Genomic DNA, 24757 nt, shown 5'->3' with positions numbered 1-24757 from the left:
GCCTGCGGGGTGCCTGGGATACTTGTCACCTCGGGCTGTGGTTGCGTGGGAGACAGAAGAAAACATTCTCTACTCCCACATGCGTCCGTGGCCAAGGACGCCAGCAAATGGCGGCCTTCGGCGCGCTCAGCCTGCGGCACTGGTAGGAAACTAGCCCTGCGGGAAGGGCCGAGGCCAGAGGCAGGTGGGAGCTCCCTGCCCTTCCTGTTGCTCTTTCCACCTGCTCCCAGGGCAGCAACACAAGACCCAGGAACTAGACTCCCATTTGCGGGGGTTTATAGGGTCTGAGAGGGCCAAGCCTAGGAGGCTCCGACTGTGGGGAAATGGAGGACCTGAAAGGGAGAGAAAGGGGGCCAGCCTGGGAGTGAGTCAGGGCACAGGAAGGACTAGAACAAGAGGAGCAGGCCTGGGGACTCACCAGGGCATTCATTTTTTTAGAAGGGTGGGGTGGAGGGAAAGGGAGAGAGAGAGAATCTTAAGCAGGCTCCATGCCCTGTGCAGAGCCCAACATGGGGCTCAATCCCACAACCCTGAGATCACGACCTGAGCTGAAATCAAGAGTGGGACACTTAACTGACTGAGTCACCCAGGTGCCCCCAGGGTCATTCTTAATAGGATTTCTCTGGCGCTAAAGGCAAAGGGAGTTTCTGGGCAAGCAGAGGCTTAGGGTGGGAGGCATGACAGTAGAGAGGAGTTGTCTAGAGGAAGGAGGTAATAAGACTGGTGAAGAGAAATGGGGCCCGGAAGCGAGGCGGTGCCTCCACTTACCTTCCTTACACTCAAGGGCCACGCGGGATTCCAAGTTGTCCATCTGCATCTGGAGCCTCTTGAGAGTGAGGTCGTTTTCCCGAGACTTCCGCTTGTAGGCAATGAGGACGATGATGACGATGATGAGGAGGAGGCTGCCGCCCGCCGCGATGCTGACAATGGCTGGCAGGGTCAGCAAGCTGTCTGAGATGACACTCACCGAGCCAGGAGAGAACACCATCCCGCCCACGTGAACCTGTGCATTGCACACACGCAGACGCTGTAGAGCCCTGGCATGCCATCGCATCCTTATGTTTCAGAGAGGGCATGAAAGACCACAACCACACAATACAGACTCAGACATGGAACAACTTCCTGTTTATTACCTGCCTGTCGTTTCTCGTGTCCTCAACGCCTACCCATTTCAATGCAGAACATGGTGACGAGGTGTTAGGAAGAAGCCTTACTTTAGGACAGATCACGCATGCACGGTGGGGAGAGGAGGAAGTCAGGAAAGGGAGTTCACTCACCATGACTTTGTGCTGCCCTGTGAGGTTGGGAGGCTCGCAGAGGAGCTGTGTCTCCGACACGGTGACAGCACACGGGGTCTCCCCTATCAGCACTGTGTAGTTGAGTTTGGCGCCTCCAGAGGCGGGAGGGCAGAGGTTTTTGCCCTGTAGATAACAGTAATCTTAACAGAAATAATTGACACATGCGTGCAGAAGCTAATCGCCTATTAAAAGAGAGATTAAAGAGGTGGGGGATGGGCAGCCATGCAAAAGCCAATAGATGGCTCCCAGGAAGTTTTTGGAGAAAACGTTAAACAGCCGCAATTTAGAGAGCCAAAGGGAAAATGTGGGGAGGAGAGAAAGAAAGTTAGGAAGAGATGGGGAAGAAGACAGGAAGGGGAGACCTCCAATGGACCAGGGTAGGCGGGATATAAATAAAAGTAACAAAAACCATGGACAGATCGTACCAAGGAACCATGACCTCTTGAAATGTACATGCGGGTTATGGTAGCCAGGGAAGTGGGCGATAAAAGGAAATGTCTATTTCGGATGCGCTACAGAACCCTGGGGTCCCGAAGCTCACGAGATCAAACAGAAATATTGGAAAGGGTCTCTTGAGAATCCCAGTTGCAAGATCTTTCGCCGGGTGAGTCCGTATCTATAAACAAGGCCCCTTTGCAGGGAGCTGGCAATTCTGCAAGTCCACAAAGGAGAACAGGAAGGGCTCGGGGTTGAGGGGGAGGGTGTCGCCATCACCGTGCAGGGCAGGCTACACTCTGCACATCCTACCTTCAGAATGATGGGGGATCCCGGCTTTTGATCCAAGACTCCAGTAGGGCTGAGCAGTTCAAAGGTTGGGTTGGGGTAGTAGATGAACTTCGTGTCGTTGTAGATGAGCAAGGACTGGACGTTGTTGAAGACGAATCCAAACTCATCAGGCCGCTCCACGGCGTCCAGGCCGGGCCGGTAGTCCGTGGTCAGAGAGGGCGCCAGACAGGTCAGGGTGGTGGTGTTCACGACTTTGCACACCTAGGAGGCCCAGAGCACAACACTGAAATGCAGACTCTGTGTGTGTGTGGGGGGGTGTCATGCTACTGCCTCCCACCCTGCTTGCTTTGGCCCATCACCACTGTGTTCTTGGTTATCTTCATGAGATGGTGATCCCCTTGAGAAAAGTGGCTGTGAAACTTTTTTTTGGGGGGGGGGATGCATTTTAACGTCATTCATTCATTCATTCATTCACCAACGCTGTTTGAGCGCCTAGTCTGTGCCACGCACTGTGCTAGGAGCCGGGGCCATCTAGCGACAGCGTCACCGTCTGCAGGGGGAGACAAAGGACCAAACGTGCTTTATCATACAGTCCTGGCAGGGGGCCTGGTATGCAGAAGGGGCTGGAGCCCTGTTAAATGCATGAATGGGTGTGAGAAATGCCCTGGTGGGGAAGGACCAGGTAGGGTAGCAGGGTGTGTGTGTGTGTGTGTGTGTGTGTGTGTGTGCGCGTGTGCGTGCGCGCGTGTGTGAGCATGCACAGCCATGGGCTGTAGATGATTCAGGGACACTTGGAAGAAATGAGTGTAATGTATTCCAAAGAATGAGTGGGACCCACCTAGACAAGGGGGGGGGGTGTGGGGAACGAGTCCCAGGCGGAGGGGATAGCAGGCTTAGGGTTGAGGGAGCGTGGAGCGATTGAGGACAAAGCAGGACAGGAGCAGTGTAAGGTGTGTGTGTGTATGTGTGTGTGTGTGTTGGGGAGCAGGAAGGAGCATGAGATGAGCCCTCTGCCAGCACCCAGTAGGTATTGAATTAATGTTTATTAAGTACACTGATGAATAAAAAGAATTCTTCAACTCTGTGAATGTTCTTTTCAGGCTCTCTCTCTTCTGCTCCCTCACTTTGTACAAGGGAACAGCCCCGGTACTGATACTGAGTTGATGATGTCCTTTCTTTCTGGGTGGGCCCTGGGGTCCCTATGAGAACTCTAGCTGCTGGTCCTGCTTGGCAGGGGTCGTGCCGCTCCCTCCTCTGGCAGTTTAATTCCGGGGCTGCCCAAGGCAGCGGCCAGCCCCAAGGAACTACCACAGGACCCCATGTGGCCTGCAGACAAAACCTGACCTCCCACCCCTCTCCTCCTGGCTTGTGTTCAGCACGCCCCGGTTTGGGCTTCGGGCATCCCGGGTATAGCCAAGGGCATCTGGGAGATCTCGGCTGCACAAGTACACGCTGTCCTGGCAGGTCCACACATGCTGTGAGTCTGGCCAACAGACACACACGCATGGGCTTCATGTTCTGAAAACAGGACCGTGTGTGAAGCTGCAGAAAAGCTGACAGTGATTATGTCAGAGCTCCAAGTCCAAGTACTAACCCCCGCGCTTCAGAGGGAGGGGAGGAGTTTCATCAGACCCGCTCACTGAGGGCCTCATGCCCTGCTGGAGGGCAGGGCCTGCTCCCACCCTTCCCGTACAAACTGCCGCTGTCCCGTATGAGACGGACTGCCCCTTGGTGTTCCAGCTGGGGACGCCCTGGCACAAGGAACACAGTGTGGGGGTGGGGGAGCTGTCAAACGGGCAGAGCTGAGCCGGCGAGTCTCCGACCCTGTGCTCTGCAGGCAGTACTCTTCCCTCCGCTCCCCCATCTCCATCCGCACGCCTCCCAGCACCCCAGACTGGACTCCTCTCTGAATAAGCAAATCACTCCCGAACAAGCGGCCTCTGTTTGCTTCCCGCCCGCCCGCCCGGTGCTGCATCCGCACTTTGTTTGCCAAACATTCCTTGGGGTTTTGTGGCCTTGGCTTTGGCCCTTCTCGCTTCTCACTGGGGCTGCTTCAAACTCCAGAGGCAAGAGGAAGCCCCAGAGGGCTGAGGAAGACCTGGTGCCCAGGCAGGCCCCGGGGAGGGGCGGCGGGCAGAGTGCTGCTCTCCCACCGCTCCAGACTGAGGCAGAGGCCGAGTTTATGAGCTTCCCAGGTGTAGACCCAGGCTTGATGAAAACTGCACACCAGGCCTCTCCTCCAGGCACTCTGGCCTGCAGACCCCAGGCTGGTCACGACTGAGTCTGCGACGCCCAGCTCTCCACAGGGAGGAATTATTATTATGTAGCTCCTCGAAATACGGAGGGCATGGGGGGAGGTGGGGGGTGGCTGGGGGAATCGCTTGGGACATTCCTGCCCTGGGGCTGCACGAGTACCCTGGTGAGGGGAGGGGACACTCAGGACCTGTCTTTCCACATGGAGGTCAGGTACAAGCAGGCCTTCCCAGACCACTGTTCTCTTCTGGTGGCTTCCCGAGAATGGAGGCTGCAGGCTTTGGAGGTTAACCTTGTTGGTCACATACTTACTCTTTACTACATTAACCATGTCTTTTACTTTCTGTATTTCTGATGCTGTGACATCTGGGGCCTACTGACCGGGAGGACCTCCCCTCCCAGGGCCAGCCAACACCTAGAGACAGCAAACGACTTGTCCGCCAGCCAGAGCAAGCTGTTCTAATGCGACCCGATCAATCCCGAGCCCACCCCCCACACACACCTCCTTTCACACGCTCTGAGCAGCTCTCCACCGTGTCTGACCACACCAGGCCAAGTACTGGGCAGCTGGGGACAGCCCCTGCACCCCAGAGCCCTCGACCATGATTCAGAGTGGGCAATCCTTAACCCGCTCACCTTGCCTGGTCGGTTCCTTCCCGCAGGAGTGATAATAAAGGTACCTGCCACAGCGCCTTTCTCTCCCTCTGCTTCTACACCCTCCTGGCGCTTCCCACGTGGCCCCCTGTGGCATGGCAGGCCCCCTTCCCTGTGGCTCCGTGAGTACAACAAACCGTCTTTCTGACGGCAATTGTCTCCTGTTCTGTCGGCCCTGTCACATCTGAGTCATAATAAAACCTATGCTTTAAAACACGTACCTAATTGGTGTGGGGCTTTCATCTTTGCTGAGTGCGAGTGCACTGTTCCCATCACCACCCCTCACCTTCCTTCCTTCCTTCCACTTAGGACTTGGAGTTTGACAAGGTGGTCTGGGAGCCACTGGGAGCTACTGGCCTCGGTAGTTGAAGTGGAGTGGAGGCACAGGCTCTTTCACTCATGGATCAGACTCTCCATGTGGGATAAGGAGCCCTGTGCTCTCTTGGCCCACAGAGCTGTGACTGTGGCAGCTACTAACGGTGTGACAGGTGTCCCCACATGTCTGCCACAGGGGAATGTCATAACCAAATCACCAGCACCTCACCTGCTCTAGTAGCAAAGAGCCCAGCTTTTGGGGATCCTGCTGGCCCTGCTACCAGCTACCATCCCGGTTGGGGCGAAGCCATTACTCCTTTCTGGCCTTCATTTCCGCAGCTGGACAATGAGGGGGGTGGACCAGAGGATCCCTGTAACCTTTTCAGATCTAGCCTTCAAAGACTGTGCATTTTTATGCCTTTCAGCACTTCCTAGGGAAGCTTCTAGCATGCTGGAATCCTGCCAGGGATGAGAGGATAGATAACACCATCTTTCCCATCTCCATCACAGCCTACTCAATCCTCTGAGGTCAGAGCAGTAATAATAGCAATTATATGACAAATAATGGCCATAATAGCACCTCCTGGACTGTTATTATGAATACAATCGTGTTTCAGAAAATATTGGCTAACAAGACTGAGATGAAGCCTCTAGAACAAACTAAAACAAAAGAAAAATTGATAACGCCATCTCAGATAACGCCATCTCTGCTTTTATGATCAAGAACTTCTTTTAAAAAAATCACAAAAATCCATTGTGAAAAAAATCAAGTCAAATGTTGGACTGGCCATCTTAGCCACAGGGGTAGAGGGAGCCACGTGCAGTGACGAAGGTTTGTCCTCCACCCACCCGGGGCCCGCCAGGGGCTGTGTGTTACAGAGCTGCGCGGAGAGTCTTATCATTAGCATTTACAGGCAGAGAACAGAGGATCACAGAGCTTAAATGACCGGATCATGGCTGTACGACTAAGAAATGGCAGTGCCCCACTTCCAATTCAGAAGCGCCTGATTCTGGAGGCAGAATTTCTTCACCCTTCCACAATGCTTCTTATCGGACCTCCAACTGAACACGGCATATGAAACGGGAGCCCTTTCACCTTTTCTCGCAAGCTCAGAAGCCTGTGCATTTATACACTCATTGACTGCCTTCCGACGAGAAATGATTATACGGTCATTGTAAGAGTCACTGTAAGGTTCGGGTGTTTGGGGCCCAGATTCTGGGCTCGGGGTCTTGAACTAACTTTCTTCCTCGGTTGGTGGATACTCCCGGGCTAACACGGACCCCAGCACATCACAAAGGTGGACAAAGGACTGTTATGGAGGGCCAGGCAGACTAGGGGGTACTCACATTGACAGATTCCTTGCCGTTGAACTTGACTCGGACCCGTGGCTCCTGAATGACATCTAGGTTGAAGCCTGTGATAGTCAGGGGTGTGTGGCCACTGGGAACAAGCAGAGAGGCTGGGTCAGGTTCAGAGTCCCCTCAAACTGTGAGCCACCACCACCCCTGGGTCCCCTCCCAAGTCACACCTGGCTGAAGGGGTTATGTCAGGTCAGCCAGGTGCCTCCCTCCCACCTCTGCCTCACCTGGCAATGCTCCACTCGGGCTCAATGCGCTGCACCCGGGGGTCGTCTATGTACTCGAACTGCAGGTTGTTATCCACGTGGGCTCGGTCGACACTCACGGAAACGGGGACGGGGCCCAGTCCATTGGATGATGGGGGTGAGACGCACACAATCTCGTTCATTGACCGCCTGACAGGGAGACAGCGGGACAGTGGTGAAGAAAGGCCTGGGCAACGGGGAGAGCTCTCTGGCTTCTTCTGGGATCTTCCTCGGTCTGAGGGTGTGGGTAGCCCCGAAGTGCTCTGTTCTTTCCTACTCTACACAATGAAACAGACCCCTTGCCTGTGTATATGGGTCCCTCTTTAACCGGAGCTCCACCTCTGGTTGGAATAGGGAGGGAACAAATTAGAGAGGGGGATTACAGAATGTGGGGCAGGGGCAGGGCTTCATGGGCTCTGGGGGAATCTTTTCTTTTCTGGATTTTTCTAGAATAGACTAGGTAACCAGGGCTTAAGAGTCTGGTCAGTCATTTAATAAAAATTTACTGAGCACCTACTACGCAGAGAAGGGAATGCACAGTCCTTGTCCGTAGGGGGTTTCCAATCTGAGGAGGAGATAATCCTGAGGCATGCTGCGCTCTCACCCATGGGTTCTGTCAGGATGCTCTCAGGCGTCTGCATATCCCCAGGGCTTTATTGGTGGATCCGGTGAATAGCAGGTGTTCCGGTTTTTATGCACAAGAGATGTCCCAAGGATGAGTGTGTGTGCTTGCGGAAGACTGAGGCCACGCAGCCTCCATGTCTCTCAAGGTCCCAGAGTGGGGACCTCATCAGTGCCCAGTCCCAATGATGACCGAAGAGTTTCTGGGATTTCCTCCCCAGCAGTTCTCAGGGCCCTCATCCTAATTATTTTTAGAAGTGTCTTGGCGGGTTCACGAGTGGTGCATATTGCTATAAACTAAGTAGCATGTATTTGGCACAGGGATGGGAATGGTGTTTGGACCCAGACTGTCCGCGCCGTGGAAGCAATGGGGCGGGCACCTGTGTGAACACGCCCAGAACAGGTGTGCACATGCCTCACATGTCCAGCCGTCTAGGGCTCCTGTGAGTCCGTCTTACCCATAGAACTCGCAGGTCTGGTTGCCCAGGTACACAGCCACACTGCTGCCAGCCCCGAGGTGATGGCCCGCGATGGTCACCATGGTGCCTCCCGATTCTGGTCCACGGATGGGGTTGAGTGACAGCACAGAAGGGTTCTTTGGAAAGAAGCAGAGAAACGGTCACAGCTCAGGTTTTGCCCAAAGTGACAGACCCAGGCTAGACGTAAGAACCAAAGGGGGGACCGTGTCTGTGCTCTGGGTACAGGTACTTTTCCTGCCTTTTCTAATCTCTTCTCCTGGAGCTGAGACTGTGTCCAAGAAGAGGCTCTGGCATGTCCAAGGAAGGCAGAAGCACCGCGTTTTAGAATTAATTAACTCCCTGGGGAATCCCGTGCTCATAACCCTGATGGGAAGGCAGAGGTAACACAGACTAATCTATCAATTAGTTTACAAATTGAGAGCAATTTGAAAATGCTTTTCTATCTAGAGCCTGTACTGATTTTTTTGGCACAAAATCGATAAGACTGAATAAAGCATCCTTGTCTAGATTGGGCCACCAAGGAGCTCAAGTCCTCCATTAATGGCCCACACATGTGTCCTGTCCCCTCTGAAGCATGAGAGGGGCACCGCAGGGGACCTGGTGCACAGAGCTGTCTGTGAACGCTTGACATGGCTTCCCCAACCTTCATCAGGAGGATGGCCCGTCAGTGACCAGGACTTTCTAGTAAACTCACTAACCTGTAAAATTGAATCTGAAGCTTGAAAGAAATGTCATCTGGTCTCTAGTGCATCAGGCAGCTGACCTGAATCAGAGAGGAATTGCTCCTGCCTGGGGGATAGGGGAGTGGAGTGGAAAGTGCATTTAACTGAGCAACTACGCCTGCACTAGCCATTTGCTGTCCATGGCCCTGCAGCAAGTCTCTGGATCATTCTGAGCTTTTGTTTGTACCCATGTCGAGAGGGGTGTGGGCTCAATGATCTCTAAGGCCCCTCCCAGCTGGGACAGTCTATCGTTCTGTCTCCACCTGAGACCCTGTCTGTCCTGCATTGGAGACGGGGTAGGCTGCTGTGCTCTCCAACACGAGAAAAAGACCATAGGCTAAAAAGGGCAGAGATGCCAAGATAAGAAGGCAGAGCCTGGAATACCTAGAGCAAGTGGTAAAATGTTTTAGAGAGAATAACATTTTGTGGTTTAATGATTTTTCAAAACTCTTAGCAATGCTCGTTTGACCCCTTGGCTGGTGTTAACACTTTTTAATGAATGACTCAATGTGGTGATATAGGTAAGGGTCAGAGGAGGGACTCTGGGGCCCCAGAGGCAAGTTACTGGTTCTGTGGGAAAATCCCCAGAAGCACACTATTTTTTTTTTAATTTAAAGATTTTTATTTATTTATTTGATAGAGAGAGATCACGAGTAGGCAGAGAGGCAGGCAGAGAGAGAGGGGGAAGCAGGCTCCCCGCTGAGCAGAGAGCCTGATGCGGGTCTCGATCCCAGGACCCTGGGATCACTACCTGAGCCGAAGGCAAAGGCTTAACCCACTGAGCCACCCAGGCGCTCCCAGAAGCACACTATTGATTCAGAAGGAAAATCTGACCGGCCTTAAGGAAAACCTTCATGATTCTACTGCCCGCCACCTGAGTGCGAGGAGACGTTTTCGGGTGTGAGAATGGTGAGAATGTGCGTATGTGCATGTGACCACCCAACACACAGAGCAACTCACAAGCACACCCTGATCCCGTGGGCCTGCCGCAGACACACGTCCCCGTGAGATTTGAAGTGACTTTTCTAAACTCCTACTTACAATATCCTTGGCAGAAAACAAAGCATGTGGATAAATATAGACCTTTTTAATTAGGTCCCCAAGGCAATCTGTCCTCATTAGGCTGGAATGAGACTAAGATGTCACACTGGGGGGACAAGGGGCAGCCTCTCCCTGCCCTATGGGTAGGATCCACTTTCTAAGAAAGGCCTGATTTTGCCTTATTTAGCACTCCAACCTGTGGCTCTCTGGGACTCTAACAGCATTGTTAGTCACACATCCATCCTACCCCTGATTTTGGAGGGGGGTGTGGGACTTTCCCGAGAAGTCTGGAGCAGACTCATGCCTCTGCTGGGAGCTCAGCCCTGTGGAGGACCCAACACTCACCACAAAGGTGTACTGTTGATGGGACTTGGTCATGAACTCTGGTTTACACTCGCCAATGCACAGGCGCACGGGCCCGGACGTGGTTCCCACGAGGGCATGGCCCATCTCACAGACGATCCTGAGGAGAGAGCAAAGCTTCCCGTGAGAGGCTTGGCCAGAACTGTCCTCCCAGCCTGCAGTGCTCACTCCCATCCCGTTGGAGGACTCTTCACACCCTTGCACTAGGGCTATACCAAGACTCAGCTTGCTCACTCCTCTAGCTGTGTGACCCCGGGTAAAGTGCTTTCCCTCTCTGGGCTTCAGCCTCTCACCTGTACAGTGAGAGACTAAATGAGATCACCTCCAAAGCCCGGTGCGTCCCCAGACACTACGTTGCCTAATTCTCTGAATAACCCTATCTTCCCAGTGCTGAGTGCAGGACCTAGCGCTGGGCAGCTACCCAGTCTTTGTCGAATAAAACCCAACATCCGACCTAGGGCAGAGAGACCTAGGGCAGGTGATTTAGTTAGTGTTCTTTCCTGTGTGACAAACCAAAGTCACAACTCTCCCAAAAGGAGGGAGGGAGGGCCTATTTGTCAAGCTGATTCCATTGTGGTTTGTTTCCTACGGTGAGTTTTAAAAAGGGAACGGATAATCTGGTGAGAGAGTGAGTGCCCAAAACGGGAGCCCCCGGCCAAAGGGAGGAGGGGAATCCTGCGGTAGCCGGCGAGGGGGTGGGTGGTGGATGAGTTCATTAGGACAGCATCCGACATTGGACTCCCACTTAATCAAGGTCTGCATGCACTACGATGGTGGGGGAGGCAGGGAGCCCGCCGTGGGGCTGGAAGTCACGTCCCACATTAAGAGGCTGGGTCGCTGGAGGGAAGAGGGGATGCGGCAGAGTTCTCTCTCATGAAGCAGGGGATCGATACCGCCCCCCCCCCCGTGATGACTTCCCTGGTGCCTGAGATCAGTTACAGCAAGCACATTTAGACACTGGTTGCCTTGGCCACAGCAGCCTTCTCGAAACGGTGGGCAGCTGGAGGATAGGGGAGAGACCGAGGAAATCAGGTTCTTGGGTGTTCCTCTTGCCTGGAATTAGGAGGCATGGGGCGGGTGGGAAAGGGCCCCACCAGGCTCAGCAAAAAAAAGGAAGCTAGGGACAGAAGAAAGGGCTCTGCTTTTCCTCCCAGCACCGTATGAGAGTTCCCAGGAGCCCGGTGCCCTGGCAAGTCTGCTCAGTGGGAAGCCAGGAAAACAGAGCCAGGCACGCTAATCCCAAGCATTACCCTGGCACTGCGGGGAAGGTCGGTGTTTAACCAGCCACTGCTTATCTCCCCAACTTCTCCAGGAAGGAAGGTAACTAAACAGAGATTTCATTTCGATGTAATAAAGCTTGCATTAAACAAATACACTGCATGCTCGCACACACGGCATGCCACGCAGATCTCCACCTCCTTCATAACAGTTAATCCCAAATAAGTACTTTAACTCCTGGTGAATATTGACTTAACATGCAATATCTGTCTTATTACGTTTAGCATATTAGATTCAACAAGAAAGTACTGAATGCACACGGAAGGATACTCTCCCTTCCCTTTCTCTGTGAATAAATAAATTAATTACGCACCCAGAGAAAAGACAATTGTGATGATCCATTAGTATTTTACACATAGCTGTCCTCTTAAACCTCATTAGCAGAGCAGTCGAGAAGCTTAATTTAAGGTACCACATGTGGTTATTTTCATGCTGCTACCTGCTTGGAGTCACAAATCTCTCATCCTATTTCCTGGGCCCTAGTGCCTGCCCCTGGTGCAGGGTCCCCGCCAGCCTGCAAACCATCCCCTGTGCTCTCAAGGGGCTTGACAGGAGACTCTGTCATCTACTGCAGGGGAAGAGGAGGACACATAAGAGAGGGAGCACATAAATCTCTCTCCCTCTCTTCTAACCAGGGCCCTCTCGCCCCTTACTTGCTCTTCCCCTACTCTGTGCTCGAGTCATCCTCCAGAAGAAAGGAGGAGGAAATCATGGCAGGTTTGACGTCCTGGAGAGAGGAAATAGGAGAACATGTGAAAGTCAGGGGCATGTTTTTCTTCCTCGGTCCCAAGGGTCCATCTAGAAGAGGACAAAACCTTGAAGGGACTGTTCAGCTGTCTCCGTAGGGAGTTAACAAGGGGCTGGAGCCATTTGGCACACTGTCTTTTCTAGAATATTTTCTCACTCAGGGCTCATGTCCCAAGAGATAAGCTTCTCATATGAAGGACCTGAGAGAAGAGGGATGGATGGGAGATGAGCACCGCCCAAGCGTCCAAGGCCAAGTGACGGTCATTGGGTCATTGGCTCTGAAGGCCCCACCTGGGAGGGCATGACGCAGGTGCAGGGGCTGGGCTGCGGCGAGGTGTATGCCCTCCCTGCCTCTGCACTGCACCTGACAATTTTCCCCACCTCCTCTCCCCGAGGTTAATTTCATCCTGCTGTGGGGAGCAGGAAGTGGGCAGCTGTGGGCCGTAGGAGAAGGTCTGGGCTGGAAGGGAAGAACTGGGTGAGAATCCTAAGGAGTCAGCATGCGGAAGAACCCCAATGGCCTCTAACCCTTCTTTCCATTCCTGGGATGCGATGCTTGTGCCGAAGGATGGAGGGGCATCCTTGAGTGCATCTGTCGTAGGCATGTGTTCTTGGAGCCCAGGGAGAGAGGAAGGTAAAGAAGAAGCAAGGGTAGCTGCAGGGAGTAGAAAGGCTTATATGGAGGAATGAGGGTCGGGACAAAACAGATTCAGGATGGTAATAAGAGTAAGAGTGACAATTTATGGAGCCGTGATTGGGGCAGGCACTGCCCAAGACAGGGTCTCGTGGCATCTCAGGCTCTCCTCCAAGGCGCGTCTTATCATTTCCGTTTTATGGGTAATGACACTCAGGCTCAGAGAGGCCAAGTGACTCGTTCATGGTCACAATGGCTGAGCCGCGATTCAAATCCAGGGCAGCCTGGCTCCAAAGCTTGTGCCTTTGACCATTCTGTTCCACCGCTTCTAGGATTAATGGAACGCCTTCCATGTGTTTTGGGGCGGGGGTAGGTAGACATGGCAGAAATTCGAGGGAGCGGATGAGGTTGTTGGGGGTGTGGGGAGGTGGGGGGGAGGGTGGGGAAGTGTCAGCTGATGTCTCAAGACTCAGAGCTGGCTACCCGTGCTCCCTACCTTCCTGGGTGTGGGTGATCCCAGGCTGCGGTGTGTGCACCGCTGCCTCCTTCAAGCCTTCCAAGTCGGCAAGCTTCCTGTGGTTGGATTTCTGGGGGCCTCCTGCCTTCCTGGCCTCCTCCTGGTGTGTCTGGTGGCTCTAGGCTCCCTACATCTCATAAGGAGACCATAGCTGAGGATGCCTAAACTTTTTCCTTGCAGAATGAGGACCCGGCTTCTGCATTTGGAGGTTCAACTCCTTCCTGGTTGAGAGGGAGCGTCTGGAGAAACATGTGTGACACTCACAGGCTCGCTAATGGTAGGAGGGGCAGTTCCGTGGGGCAGAGCGTTTACTGCTCTGACATCCTGAGGACCATAGATGCAACTGTAGAGAACATCCAGTTCTCCATTCTCCAGATGAGACATTTGAGGATCTGGGAGCAAAGTGATTTGCCCAAAGTCACCCAGCTCACCAACAACTGAGTTCCTGGGCCCTAGTCCAGGGCGCTCACCCCCATACTGTACCCCCCCCCACCCCCAGCCTGGCAGAGACGGTGCCTTTCTCCCCCCTGAGTGTACACTCCTGTGGTGAGAGCCCAGGCAGGGAACATCCAGCCAGCCAGGCCTGGGTTCACAGGTACAGCAGAGGAGGCAGGAGGAAGGCAGGTGGTCTGAGGACCCTGGAGGAGTCCCTCTTGCATTGTCCCTGTCTCCGGAGGGGCAGACTTTAAGCCTCTACCTGCATCGTATCACCCGGAACATGTCCTGTGATGGAATCGGCTGGCCCTCCACGGACAGGTGGGTGCTGATTGCAGGACTAAGTGGGACCCTTTAACCAACATTAACCTAATTGCTGAGTGATAGATGGAAAGGCACAAGCATATGGTGAGCCATTACTGTGCCTGCTAATCCTGCCCGCACCCGGGACACTGCGCTGGCTCGTGTAGCCAAATTCATCTCTCCCAGACATCTGTAACGATTGTGCCTGATGCTCGCTGCCTTGGATGGAGGCTTAAATGATGTTCACAAACTCCGAAACCTTGAGAGTGGCGATGACCCTGACATGGTGGGGAAGCAGGGCTGCCCCAGCCGAGGTGCAGAGAGGGCTTGCTCCCTCCTGCCCACCCGGCACCCCAGAAGAAGGAGGTTTTCTAGGGTGCCCGGCCACTGGCCTCAGCTGGGACCCCTGGTGGCCAGTCGCCTCCCTGGGCTCTCCTCACCTCCTTGCTTCTCACGTCTCTTGGCACTTTCTCCCTCATGGCCCTGAGTGAGGGTGGTGTCTTTGATTTCAAGACAGAATACTGCCGCCCATTCCTAGGGCACACCGTAGTGCCCATTTCCGCATCTTCCTGAAAGTGTCCCCAAACCCGTGCAGTGGAATCATGGCTTCCTTCAGGCCGAGGAAGGTCGGAGAGGTCAGACAGTCTGCTGAGGTCTCAGGCCCGGTGAGCAAAGCAGCCGGGACTTAGACCGCCTATGTATTCCAAATCCCATGAGATCTGTGTCCAGCTGCTCAAGAGTGCGTACTTCTCAGCTCAAAGCCTTAACCGGAGGCCCCCCCAGACCCTCTCCTTTGGAGCCCTGTGGCATCTCACCAAGCTGGACACTTGGCCTGTGTCCAGAGGCGCAAGGCGGCCCTTGAGGCCAAGGCAGATTCGGTGTCAGTGGGACCGAGTGTCTAGCCCCGCCCGGCAGGATGCTGACCCGGAAGGACTCTGTCCTGCCTCCTGCCCGAGATGTTTTCACCTTCTCTTTTGGCTCCTCTTCCTCACCTCTCCCCTGGAGACCCAGCCAGCCTTTCCTCTAAGATTCAGTCCTTGCAGAGATAAGGTTGTCAGGGGAGGATCTGGTCTGAAGGATCAGAACGGCTCCTTCCTGTCCCCACTTGTGGGGGCGAGCAGACCTCCATGTGGTCCTCAGAGTCTGCGAATTCACTCCTCTGACTCTGACCCTACTCTGGGTCATGTCAGGATCGTGGGCCCTGACCCCAGAGGCCACTCTCTGATGTATCATGGGATCTTCAGGCCACTCTTGTCCAGGAGACTTGTCCCATCGCTCTTAGGACATGGGAGAGACCTGGAGGAGAAGTCAGGGGCCTCAGGTTCCGGCTCTACCTCGGACACTTGTGCAGGGAGTGGACTGGGGAAGTCCTTTCACTTCTCCAAGCCTTTGGCTTTCTCCTGCTTTGTCAAGGGCGATAGCAACATCTATCTCTCAGAGTCCTTCCCAATTAAAGTGAGATAATGGATGAGAAAGTGCAAGTACTGACAGAAGATAAAGTGATGTCATTTTTCTGGTTGTTATGGGAGGCTGGCTCTGGGGACGTCAGGGGGAGGAGCCTGGGGCTCCGGGAGGTGGAGCTAAGGGAGAGAAGCCCCTCCCACAACCCCTGCTCTGGCGAGGGCTCCTAGCACCCCTGGCCCAGCTGTGTTCTCAATGGAACCAGGGTGACCTGACTCCACTTTACCTGACAAATCATGCAGAATGATCCGACTGCTCCCCCTCGCTGTCTCTTGTTGGGTAGGAAGCCTCCCTCCTGCCAAACTCCCGCCCCCAGCTTTGTGCCCAGCTCCTGCCCACCGACTCCACAGCGGTCGCCACTGCCAAATGAACGCCCCCAAATTGGAACATATGTCACTCCTGGAGCCCCGTTCGCCTGTCCGCTGCTACACGCCTATTTTCTAATTTCCAGCTGACATTTCCCTTAGTGAAATAAATGAATTTGCTCCGGCGGAGGCCCTGCTCGGATTAAGCTGCTGTCAGAACCCCACGAGCCAAACAAATTGTTGCCTGCAGCCCACCGTGCGGGATGCATTCCAATGGGGGCTGGCAGGGGAGGGGCCAGGGAGACCCAGGAGGAGCCTGGGCTGGTTGGGAACATGGCTCAGTCACCACTGGCCAGGCGAAGACGGAATGAGGGGCAGCGTCGTGCCGGGACCTCGGAGGCCTCACGAGCCAGGGAACGGGGCATCACAGAGGGTATGAGCCTTCGGGAGAGGAGGCGGGGCAGAAGAGGGCTCCGGGCAGGCTTCTGGGGGCAGGGTCCACGGGAGGAAAGGGATGCGAGGGAATCCTGGAGACATCCCAGGGAAGGGCATGGGAGAGTCCCCACCCTGAAGCTGCGTGGGGAAAAGGGCGGGGCCAGAGCGGGCTGGACTCACTGCTCAGCGATGATGTAATCCCCCGGCAGGGGGGTGCAGGGCACCCCAGCCACCTGCACGTGGTGGGCGATCTCAGAGAAGTCCAGGCCCAGGTTCACACCATGGATGGTCACTCGAGTCCCTCCTTCAGGTGGTCCAGACACCGTCAAGATCTGCGGGAGGGAAATGGGATCACAAACCTGCGGGGCCACAGGGGAGAGGCAGCGGGGTCCTCACCCTGCCCGGAGGGAGGCTGCGGGACCCCGTGCACACCCGGAATCTGGGGGAACGGAGCATGTTTCCTTTACTTCTTGTAGCCTATCTAGGCTCCTGACATCATCTCGTTTTATATGACTTCCTTGGTTCCTGAAGTCATTAATTCATTCATGCATTCATTTACTTTAAAAAAAAAAAAAAAAAAAAAAAAAGATCAGCAAGGCCTGGACGAAAACCCTGGTTTGAGATGTGTCTCTAATTCACAAGCCGTCCGATTATGATCGAGTCACCTAATCTCTTGAAACCTCAATGCTTAGTTGTGAAGGTGGGGATAATCATCTCTACCAGCCTGGCGGGAAAAGGGCTTTGTCATTGTTCTGTGCTATTATTGCCCCTCCCGCCTGCTAGACGCCCCGGGGGATACAATGGCAAATAGTCCGGAAATCAGGAAATTTGCCCTCAAGGAACTTCTGGTCAAGGAGGAAGAGATAAAGGAAGCTTTAAATAATGTTGATGCGCGGCACACAGTGATAAGATGGATTCAGAGGAAAGCTGTGGGAGCCCAGAGGAGTCCGAGATTAGGAATTTCTTTGGGGGTATGGTGAAAGATGTGAAGTGTGTTTGACATTGTGCTGCAAAAAAAAAAAAATCCCATGAAGCCTGCTGGAATCATGAAAAAAAAAATAACTTTAGGATTTCCAAATTTTGCTGGCTTCTCATTAGCAAAGATCATTGCATTAGTTCCTAATTCAGTCACCAAATGCTCTCTCATTTTGCTTTGACCCAACAGGAAAAGATATCCAGCTCTCTCAAGGTGTAAACCTCTGTCTGAGATTAGATAAGGCTCTTGGAAAAATGTGGCTCTTTGGGATGGAACAGATAGAGAGCCCAGGGAGTAAGTTCATCCTTTGTTCATCCTTTGTTCATACTTATCTGAAGCAGGAGGAAGTTAGAAGTTAAGCGAATCACTGGAAGCAGGCTCAGAGTATCTTACAGTAAGATTCTTGTCCAACCTGTATGTACAATTGTAAAAAAGTCTGAAGCTCTTTTCACTACACCATAAGAAAGGCAAGACCGGGTGGGAGGGAGGGATGGAGAAAGGGAAGGGTGGCTTGGTCAAGGCCAAGACTCCACCAAAATCTCCTAAATGAAGCTGCAGCCTGGGACCTTCTGCCCTTGGGTCCCACTGGGAGCCTCCCTTTAACCTTATACATACTGGCAGGGCATCCAGTGGGCAATGGAGTCAAATGTGTCCCAGGGCAGAGATGATAGGTCAGTATAGGTGAAATGCTGTAGAGGGTTCTGGAAACTCTTCCCTCTTTCCTGCTCCCCAGAGGGGCAGTGAGCTCTTCCTGTGATGTGAGCACTATGACTTGTGCAAACAACTTGACCATGGATGCCCAGGTGATGGTGGGCAGAGAAGAGAGGATGGTGGGGAGGAGGACCAGAATAGGCCTCCTTCCCCACCCGGCTGACTCCTGGGATCTCATCAAGTTGGTGCAAAGCCAGGACTTGAACTCAGTCCGCCCGACCCCATCCTCTTTTCTAAGTCTTACATGGCGTGGTTTCCTTTCCTCCTTGACGGGCTAGGCCATGAGCTCTCTCATCTTGGGGTTCATTTCACCCAAGTCACCTTGTCTGAGGCTCTCCATTCCTTCTCTGGGAATAAAATATCCTACCCTCTGAATAGAACTAAATAAGATTCATGAACTGAATCAAGAGAAGGAGAGTGGAGTTGGCTTGGAGGCATTTCTGTGTTAGGTGTGAGTTGGAGAAGCAGAACAATGCAGAGAGAAAAGAGCTGGCCTGAGGAACCAGTAGCCCCACAGCTTTCCTGTGTGTGTGTGTGGGGAGGGGCGGAATCTAAAAATAACCCATAGGGGATCTTGGCTGTCACACTCTCCCCTGGAACCTGGGCCCCCTTGGCTCTGCTAGACAGACCCTTGTTAATGAGGAACAGGGAAGGGGATGCCTCCGAGCCCCTGCAGGAGACATCAGTCAGAAGGAATTTGCTTTGAGCAAATTCAAGTGCCCGGTTCTCCTTTGATCTGGGAATGAGCTCCACAGGCCCCTCCTGCCCCTCCCCCAGTCACCTGGATGACCGGAACCCACCTACCAAACGGAACTGACAAAACGGTGGTGATCGCTTTGCTCTCCTTCCCCCACTTTTATTTTTAAAAATACATTCTTTTGCTCGCTGCAGTTAATTACAACCTTTCAGAAAAACTGTGAAACGAAATCTTTCTGGAATGCCTAAAAATATTTCCATCTCGCAGGTAGCATGTGGGGATTGTACTGTGGATATATACAGCGTTGGCAGGCTCTGCGAAGCAGCTTCCTTCAGCTGGCGAGTCATCGCAATGTCCCCTTCTGACATTCAAGGGTGGGGTCTGAGACATGACTGTCCCTGGGAGGGGCCGCCGGGTCCATCTGCCAGCGCAGAGCTGAGCAGAAGCATAAGCCAGCATATTGTTTACAGAAGAAAGACTTTTTTTTTTTTTCTTTTTTAATTGTTAGCAAGTTTTGTAGTCTTGGCATGAAGACACGTGCAAAGAGATAGCTAGTTTGGGGTGTGGAGATGCCAGCCGATCACTTGTAAGCTAACTAACGGCTGCTGGAATCCAAACCTGGAGAACCAGAGTCCTGCTGGGTCATTGGAGAAGGCCTGGGGGATGCTGGGGCCCTGGGGGTCTTCTTTCCCACACAGCACGTGCTCCGTGCTATGCTGCCGGCACCTGGGGTAGGTGGCAAAGGAGTTTGGGGTCGAGGCATTAAGCAACGAGGGACCCAGCTTACGTCTTCCTTGCTTAAAATATAACTGATGTGTAAAAGTCAGGATTTCCCAAACACAGCTGAGGAGGTGAGCATTTGATTTGCGAAAGGATTCCCCAGGTCTCCATTACTGATGACTTCCAAATCTATATCGTCCGCTCCGACCTCTCTCCTGAGCGCCATATCCATATATCCAATTGCTCCTGGACATCTCTGCTTCCACAGGTATGTCCCTCAGGCCCCTCAAATTTCACCGTGTCTGAAAATGAACTCTTAATTTTTCCTCCTTCCACTCCCAACCTGATTATCCTCCCAGATTCTCTTTCAAGGTTAATGGCATCACTGTGCACCCAGCCAGGAACCTTGCAAGCACCTTCACCTGTCTCCTTTCCCTCACCTACCTACCAGGTATAATAAATAACAGTCACCAGACACTAGCAGATCTTATTCCCCGGCATCTTCGAATGTGTGCCCCGCTCTGTGTTCCCGGGCGGCGATAAGCAGAGCCCCAACAGCTCTCACTCGCACTAACTGCAAGGTGGTCCAATGTTAAAGCTAACTTCCTCTTGCCACCGGCTGACCTCCATGAACACACCCTTGGCCAGGTGACTAGTCGCTTGCTCGGAAAACCTTTAATGGCTCTGACCACTGACGAGGCAAATTCCCTCATTCCTGGCCTGGCACTCGTCCTTCAAGTTCTTCTTCTTCTTCTATTTTTTTTTTTTTTAAAGATTTTATTTATCTGAGAGATGGAGAGTGACAGGGAGAAGCATACTCCCCCCGCCCCCAGCAGAAGGCCCGATGTGGGACTAGATCCCAGGACCCCAAGATCATGACCCAAGATGAAGGCAGAGGCTTAACGGACTGAGCCACCCAGGCGCCCCTCATCCTTCTGATCTTTGTTACTTCTGATCTTTGTTACTTCTCAGCCACATCTGCTATCTTATACTATGTCCTCCATGTTCTACCCAGATGCCAGCTGTTGTTGCCAGCGGTTCCCGCCCACGCACGGCACTTTAAACATCTCCGTGCCTTTGCTTCACGTGTGCTCTCCCCAGCTTAAAATCAGAGTGAGTCAAGGTGGAGGTCTGGGCTCAGGGTGCAAAGGAACAGAGAAAGGTATCCTGTCAGACACATCCCCTAACACCTGAGGGCTTCCAGGTAGCTCAGAGAATAAGGGACTTGAGGTCTGAGCAGTGGCCTAGAGTGGTAAAAACCCAGGCATCCTGCTTTCCTTGTTTCTCCCAGGATCAAGTATCAGGGAGAAGCTATAGAGGGGGGGCTTGATGGAAAGGGACTTACTCTTCAGAAAGAAAGTGAACAGGATCTTTTAGGATGCCAGGCAGCTGTGGGATCCCACATCCACCCTAGAGATGGCCCACAAGCAATCCTAAAAGCAACATTAGATTCAGGGTGCTCCATGCAGCATCTGCGAAGCTTGGTTCTCTTGGGAGAAGGACATAGGTCTATAATGACCAAGTTGGTGGAGTTCCCTGCTTGCAGAACTACAAGGAGAACCTTTCCGATCCGGAAGAAGTTCTGGGGCTTCAGGGCAGGGGAGAGCTAGCCTCCTGCAGGGGTGAGAGTGAGAAGGCAGGATGGGAATTATATAGATCACTCCCACCGACTGACAGAGGGGAACCAAGACAGGGGAGGGATGGTGGCCAGATCCACGTGTCCTGGCTTCCAGTTCAGAAGGCCCTTGCTGCTGGCTGTTCTAGGAGAGGGAAGAGAACCCACCGGGGACCCGGGGAGCACCTGCAGCAGGAAGACAGCAAGACAGACTTGAACCTGAATGTTCGCTCTAACATGTGTGAGCAACATGACCTTCAATCTCAGGGTCCTTATCAGAAAACAGATAACAATACTTCCCTCCCAGGGACGTTCTGAAGGTTAAGAAAGACAACACTGGAAAGTCCCTAACAGGACAGTGGGTTAGCTGGCAGTTTCCTCTCCCGTGTTCCCCCTGCACCTGTGCCTTCCCAGATCGTGAAGATAGGGGATGGTGGAGTGGCAGGGAGTTTATAGAGGCTGGCAATCTTTCTGTTTCTCTGGAAGGAGGACACAGGGCCTGGGGAACTTAGACGCAGGCGTGACTGGGGGTAGAGAGCGCTGCCCACGGGCTGACTGGAGAAAACCTGAGAGGCGTCCTACAGCCTGAGCCTGTCCATGCTGCTGAGGATGGGAACTTGGCTTTGGGGGATTCTGGGCCCTGTGCGGAAGCATACTCTGAGCCAGACATCACCCTTTCACCCAGAATAAATTTGGGAGGACACTGGCCCTGTCTAAAATGGTCTTCATTCTTTCCTCCCTCCTTTCTAGCCATTTCTTTTTCCCTTGGCGATTAGCCATTCTGGGGTAGGCAAAGCATCACACAATGAACTCAATGAATGCTTCCAGGAAAGTAATTCTGAATGAGACACCCACACAAACGGCTTGACAGTCTGGGATGTGGATGAGTGTGTGTGAGTGTGTGTAGAGAGGGTGTGCAGAGAGGGGGAGGGGAGCTGAAACCATGTGAAATCAGCTGGGATCTTTAGATATTGATCATTTCAGCCCCATGCTACTCAGCACGTACTCTCCGGTGGACCAGAAATCTATCGAACTTCTCCTCTGGGGATCTCAAAAGCAGGGGTTGAGGTAGAGAAGTGCCCAGAAGCAGCTGCTGTTGCTGGGGGTGGGGGGAAGAGGGCTACGGCACTCCTGTGTTCTGTGCTGACTCCCGCTGTGCCCTCCTCCCGGGCCCACCTCCCCAGGGCTCAGGTTCAGCTTTCTCCTGTATGGCATGTGCTCCTGGGGAGAGCTAAGGGTCCCCAGGGCTATAGGGTCTAAAGGCCAGGTGCATTTGACAGGCCAGGCATGTCCACTGACCAGGCCTACCTCTCCTACAAGCCTCTCTGACCCCCGGGGCAGATTTCACAGCACCTGCTCCCACACTCCCCACTGCCTTTAGTGAATGCCCCGAGAAAGTCAGGGGCACGCCAGGTTGTAAACCGCTTCTTTTCTCAATAAGATAATTACTATCTTGGGACAGAGATGATCTCACTTTTGCTTAGCGACCTGATACTTAGCACACTGCCTGGAACACAGCAGCCCTGCGTAAGTATCCCCAGTTCTCCACTGCTGGGAAACGCTGGTCCCAACCCGACCGCAGAGCAAACTGTGTTTTCTAAGGACAGAGGGAGGACGGGAAGTGTCTATGTGTGGTTCGGGTGCAATGCAGTATTGCACCATCCGAATCTCAAGAAATGCCTCCTGCGCTCTCTCTCAAGTTCCACAGAAGCACACTTCTGGTGTGAGCCCTCCTCGAACAGACGAGTGGACGCCTGCCTCCTTGTCCGACGCCTTCCAGGTATGGAAGACAGCAGCAAAGCCGCCCTGGCCTGGCTTCTGCCATTCTGTGAGCCTTTTGTCGGAAGATCTTGTTTTCTAGACCCTTCGATCATTTCAGATGCTCTTCTCTGGACCCTGGGGTTCCAGGCATCCTCTGAGAGTGTAATGACCCAAAGGAAGCTCGCAGCTGGTGCACAGCCTGTTCGAGGTGCAGTAGGTGGCGCCCGTGCAGATGACTTCCCTCTGTTTGTCACACACACCATGAACCCGGCCAGCCCAGGGCAAGTCCCAGAGGGAGGCCAAACCCTACATCTCGTTCCCAGGTCCTTTTTTTTTCTTTTTTTCTCCCTCCCTGGGGTCCCTTCCCCTATTTAGGTACCTCTCACCCTACTAGTTTCTTCTCCTAAAAGAAACCTTTATTTGCATTGTCATGGGAACTTATGTTATGACCTTGCCCCAAGAGTACTGGCTTTTTAGCTGATTGTAAAATAAAACATTTGTCTATATGCAGCCTTTGGAAGAATAATGTGGGAAATGGGTTACAGCAGAGGCCTCAGTCCAGCAGCCCTATGCCCTCCCCAGAAGCAGTCACTGGTGGTGCCCAGGTGTATAGGTGGGTAACCCACGTCTGGCCAAGGACTATTTATCAGCTCATCCTATGCTCTGATGGGTTAGAAGTGGGATGTGGGATGAGGCGGGCCTGTGCTGATGGTAGGGGACTAACTAGTCTCCTGCTGGGCCCTCTCCAAGCCTCCTCGAGCCTCTTATGGGAACCACTTCTGCATCTCCTGAGACCCCACCTGCCAGCCGTGCAGCCCCACGGAGTCCTGCTGAGCTCCTGGGCACCCCCGCCAGATCTGGGCTCCTGCCAGACTGTGTCATATTTGTTTTCCACGGTGGGCGCCATGACCTGGAAAGCAGCCGCCGTGATGCTACACTCGCGCTGATTCTTACAGTCACTAATTGAACAGTTCGGAGGGAACTGTGCCACAAAGCCGCCCAAGGGTGGGAGCAGATGCGGCCGATTAATTACAGCTGGGGAGCTCCCGCGGGCTGCACCCGGGAGAGGAGCGCGAGGTGCCCCAGGCCCGGGGGCTCGGCAGCCTGGGGAGTGCTGCCCAGGGCCCCTCCCGGGACTTGTGCGGAGCCTTGGAGGGTAGTGTGGGGGGCTCCTGCAGGGTAGGGGCTCAAGGGGTCAGAGGAGGGCCGCTCCTTGGTGGAGGCCTCACAAGGCCCGGCTTCCATCCTAGTGAAGCTGGCTTCCTTGGGTCACATCTCCTGCCCGATAGACATGGTGGGAGGGAAGACAGACACTGAACAGTGGCCTCTGTTATTGAAGATTCTGATAATGCTGGCTGCCGTCACTTATTTCATTTCCTTTATCATCGCATATTCTCATATCATTTCATTAGGTACTTATCATGAACTAGGAATTTTGCCAAGGGCTTTACATATTCTATCCCACTTAGGGCTCAAAACAAGCTTCGAGGGAGGTCCTACTGTAATTTCCTTTTTACAGATGTGGAATAGCACCCAGAGAGGTTAAGTAATTTGCTCAAGGTCACACAGTGAGCGGCAGAGCCCACCAGGTCCCGCTAACCTGTGCTTCCAGCCTCCACAAGACACTGCCTGAGTTGACTATCCTCTTGCCCTGGAAGAGACCCCTTGTTCATCAGCTGGGAGAACTCATAACCTAGCCGACTCGTGGGTTTCCCTCTGCTCAGGCTCCCCCAGCCCTTCTCCCAGGGCTAAGGCCAGAATGTGCGACTTTCCAAGAATCTCTGCAGTTGGCTTTGCTGGTCCCTGCCATGTCTCTGATCTTCTCCACTTCCCCCACCCCTTCTCTGACTGGGGTTGGAAGAGCGCTCCGTGCTGGCACCTTCCCCCGCTCCAGCCCTGTGGGCTGAGAATTCTGGTTTCCTAAGTGAGCCCGTGAAAGAGATGGAGAGTGTACAGGTCACATGTGGGCTCTAGAGTCAAGTAGCTGTGGGTTAACTCCTGGTTCTAAAACTTACTAGCGGGGTGTCTTCGATAACATTGTCACCCCTCATTGTGCCTTGGTCGCCTCATCTGTAAAATGGGGCTA

At 53.4% G+C, this 24757-nt stretch overlaps 1 protein-coding gene across 1 annotated transcript in view; it reads right to left on the bottom strand.

Annotated features, from left to right (window-relative positions):
• PLXNA2 (plexin A2) overlaps nt 1-24757 on the bottom strand; it is a 212532-nt gene that overhangs the window by 23243 nt on the left and 164532 nt on the right. Inside the window, exons 13-20 of the mRNA XM_047704244.1 lie at nt 16372-16523; nt 10059-10176; nt 7930-8066; nt 6833-7000; nt 6594-6687; nt 2046-2285; nt 1278-1421; nt 769-1003 (exon numbers count right to left, since the gene is read on the bottom strand). Of these exons, the coding sequence (XP_047560200.1) occupies nt 769-1003; nt 1278-1421; nt 2046-2285; nt 6594-6687; nt 6833-7000; nt 7930-8066; nt 10059-10176; nt 16372-16523 (1288 nt within the window). The remainder of the gene's footprint in view (nt 1-768; nt 1004-1277; nt 1422-2045; nt 2286-6593; nt 6688-6832; nt 7001-7929; nt 8067-10058; nt 10177-16371; nt 16524-24757) is intronic.

The sequence above is a fragment of the Lutra lutra genome, chromosome 15, assembly GCF_902655055.1.
Source record: "Lutra lutra chromosome 15, mLutLut1.2, whole genome shotgun sequence".
NCBI lineage: Eukaryota > Metazoa > Chordata > Mammalia > Carnivora > Mustelidae > Lutra > Lutra lutra.
This window is presented reverse-complemented; position numbering and strand designations above follow the sequence as displayed.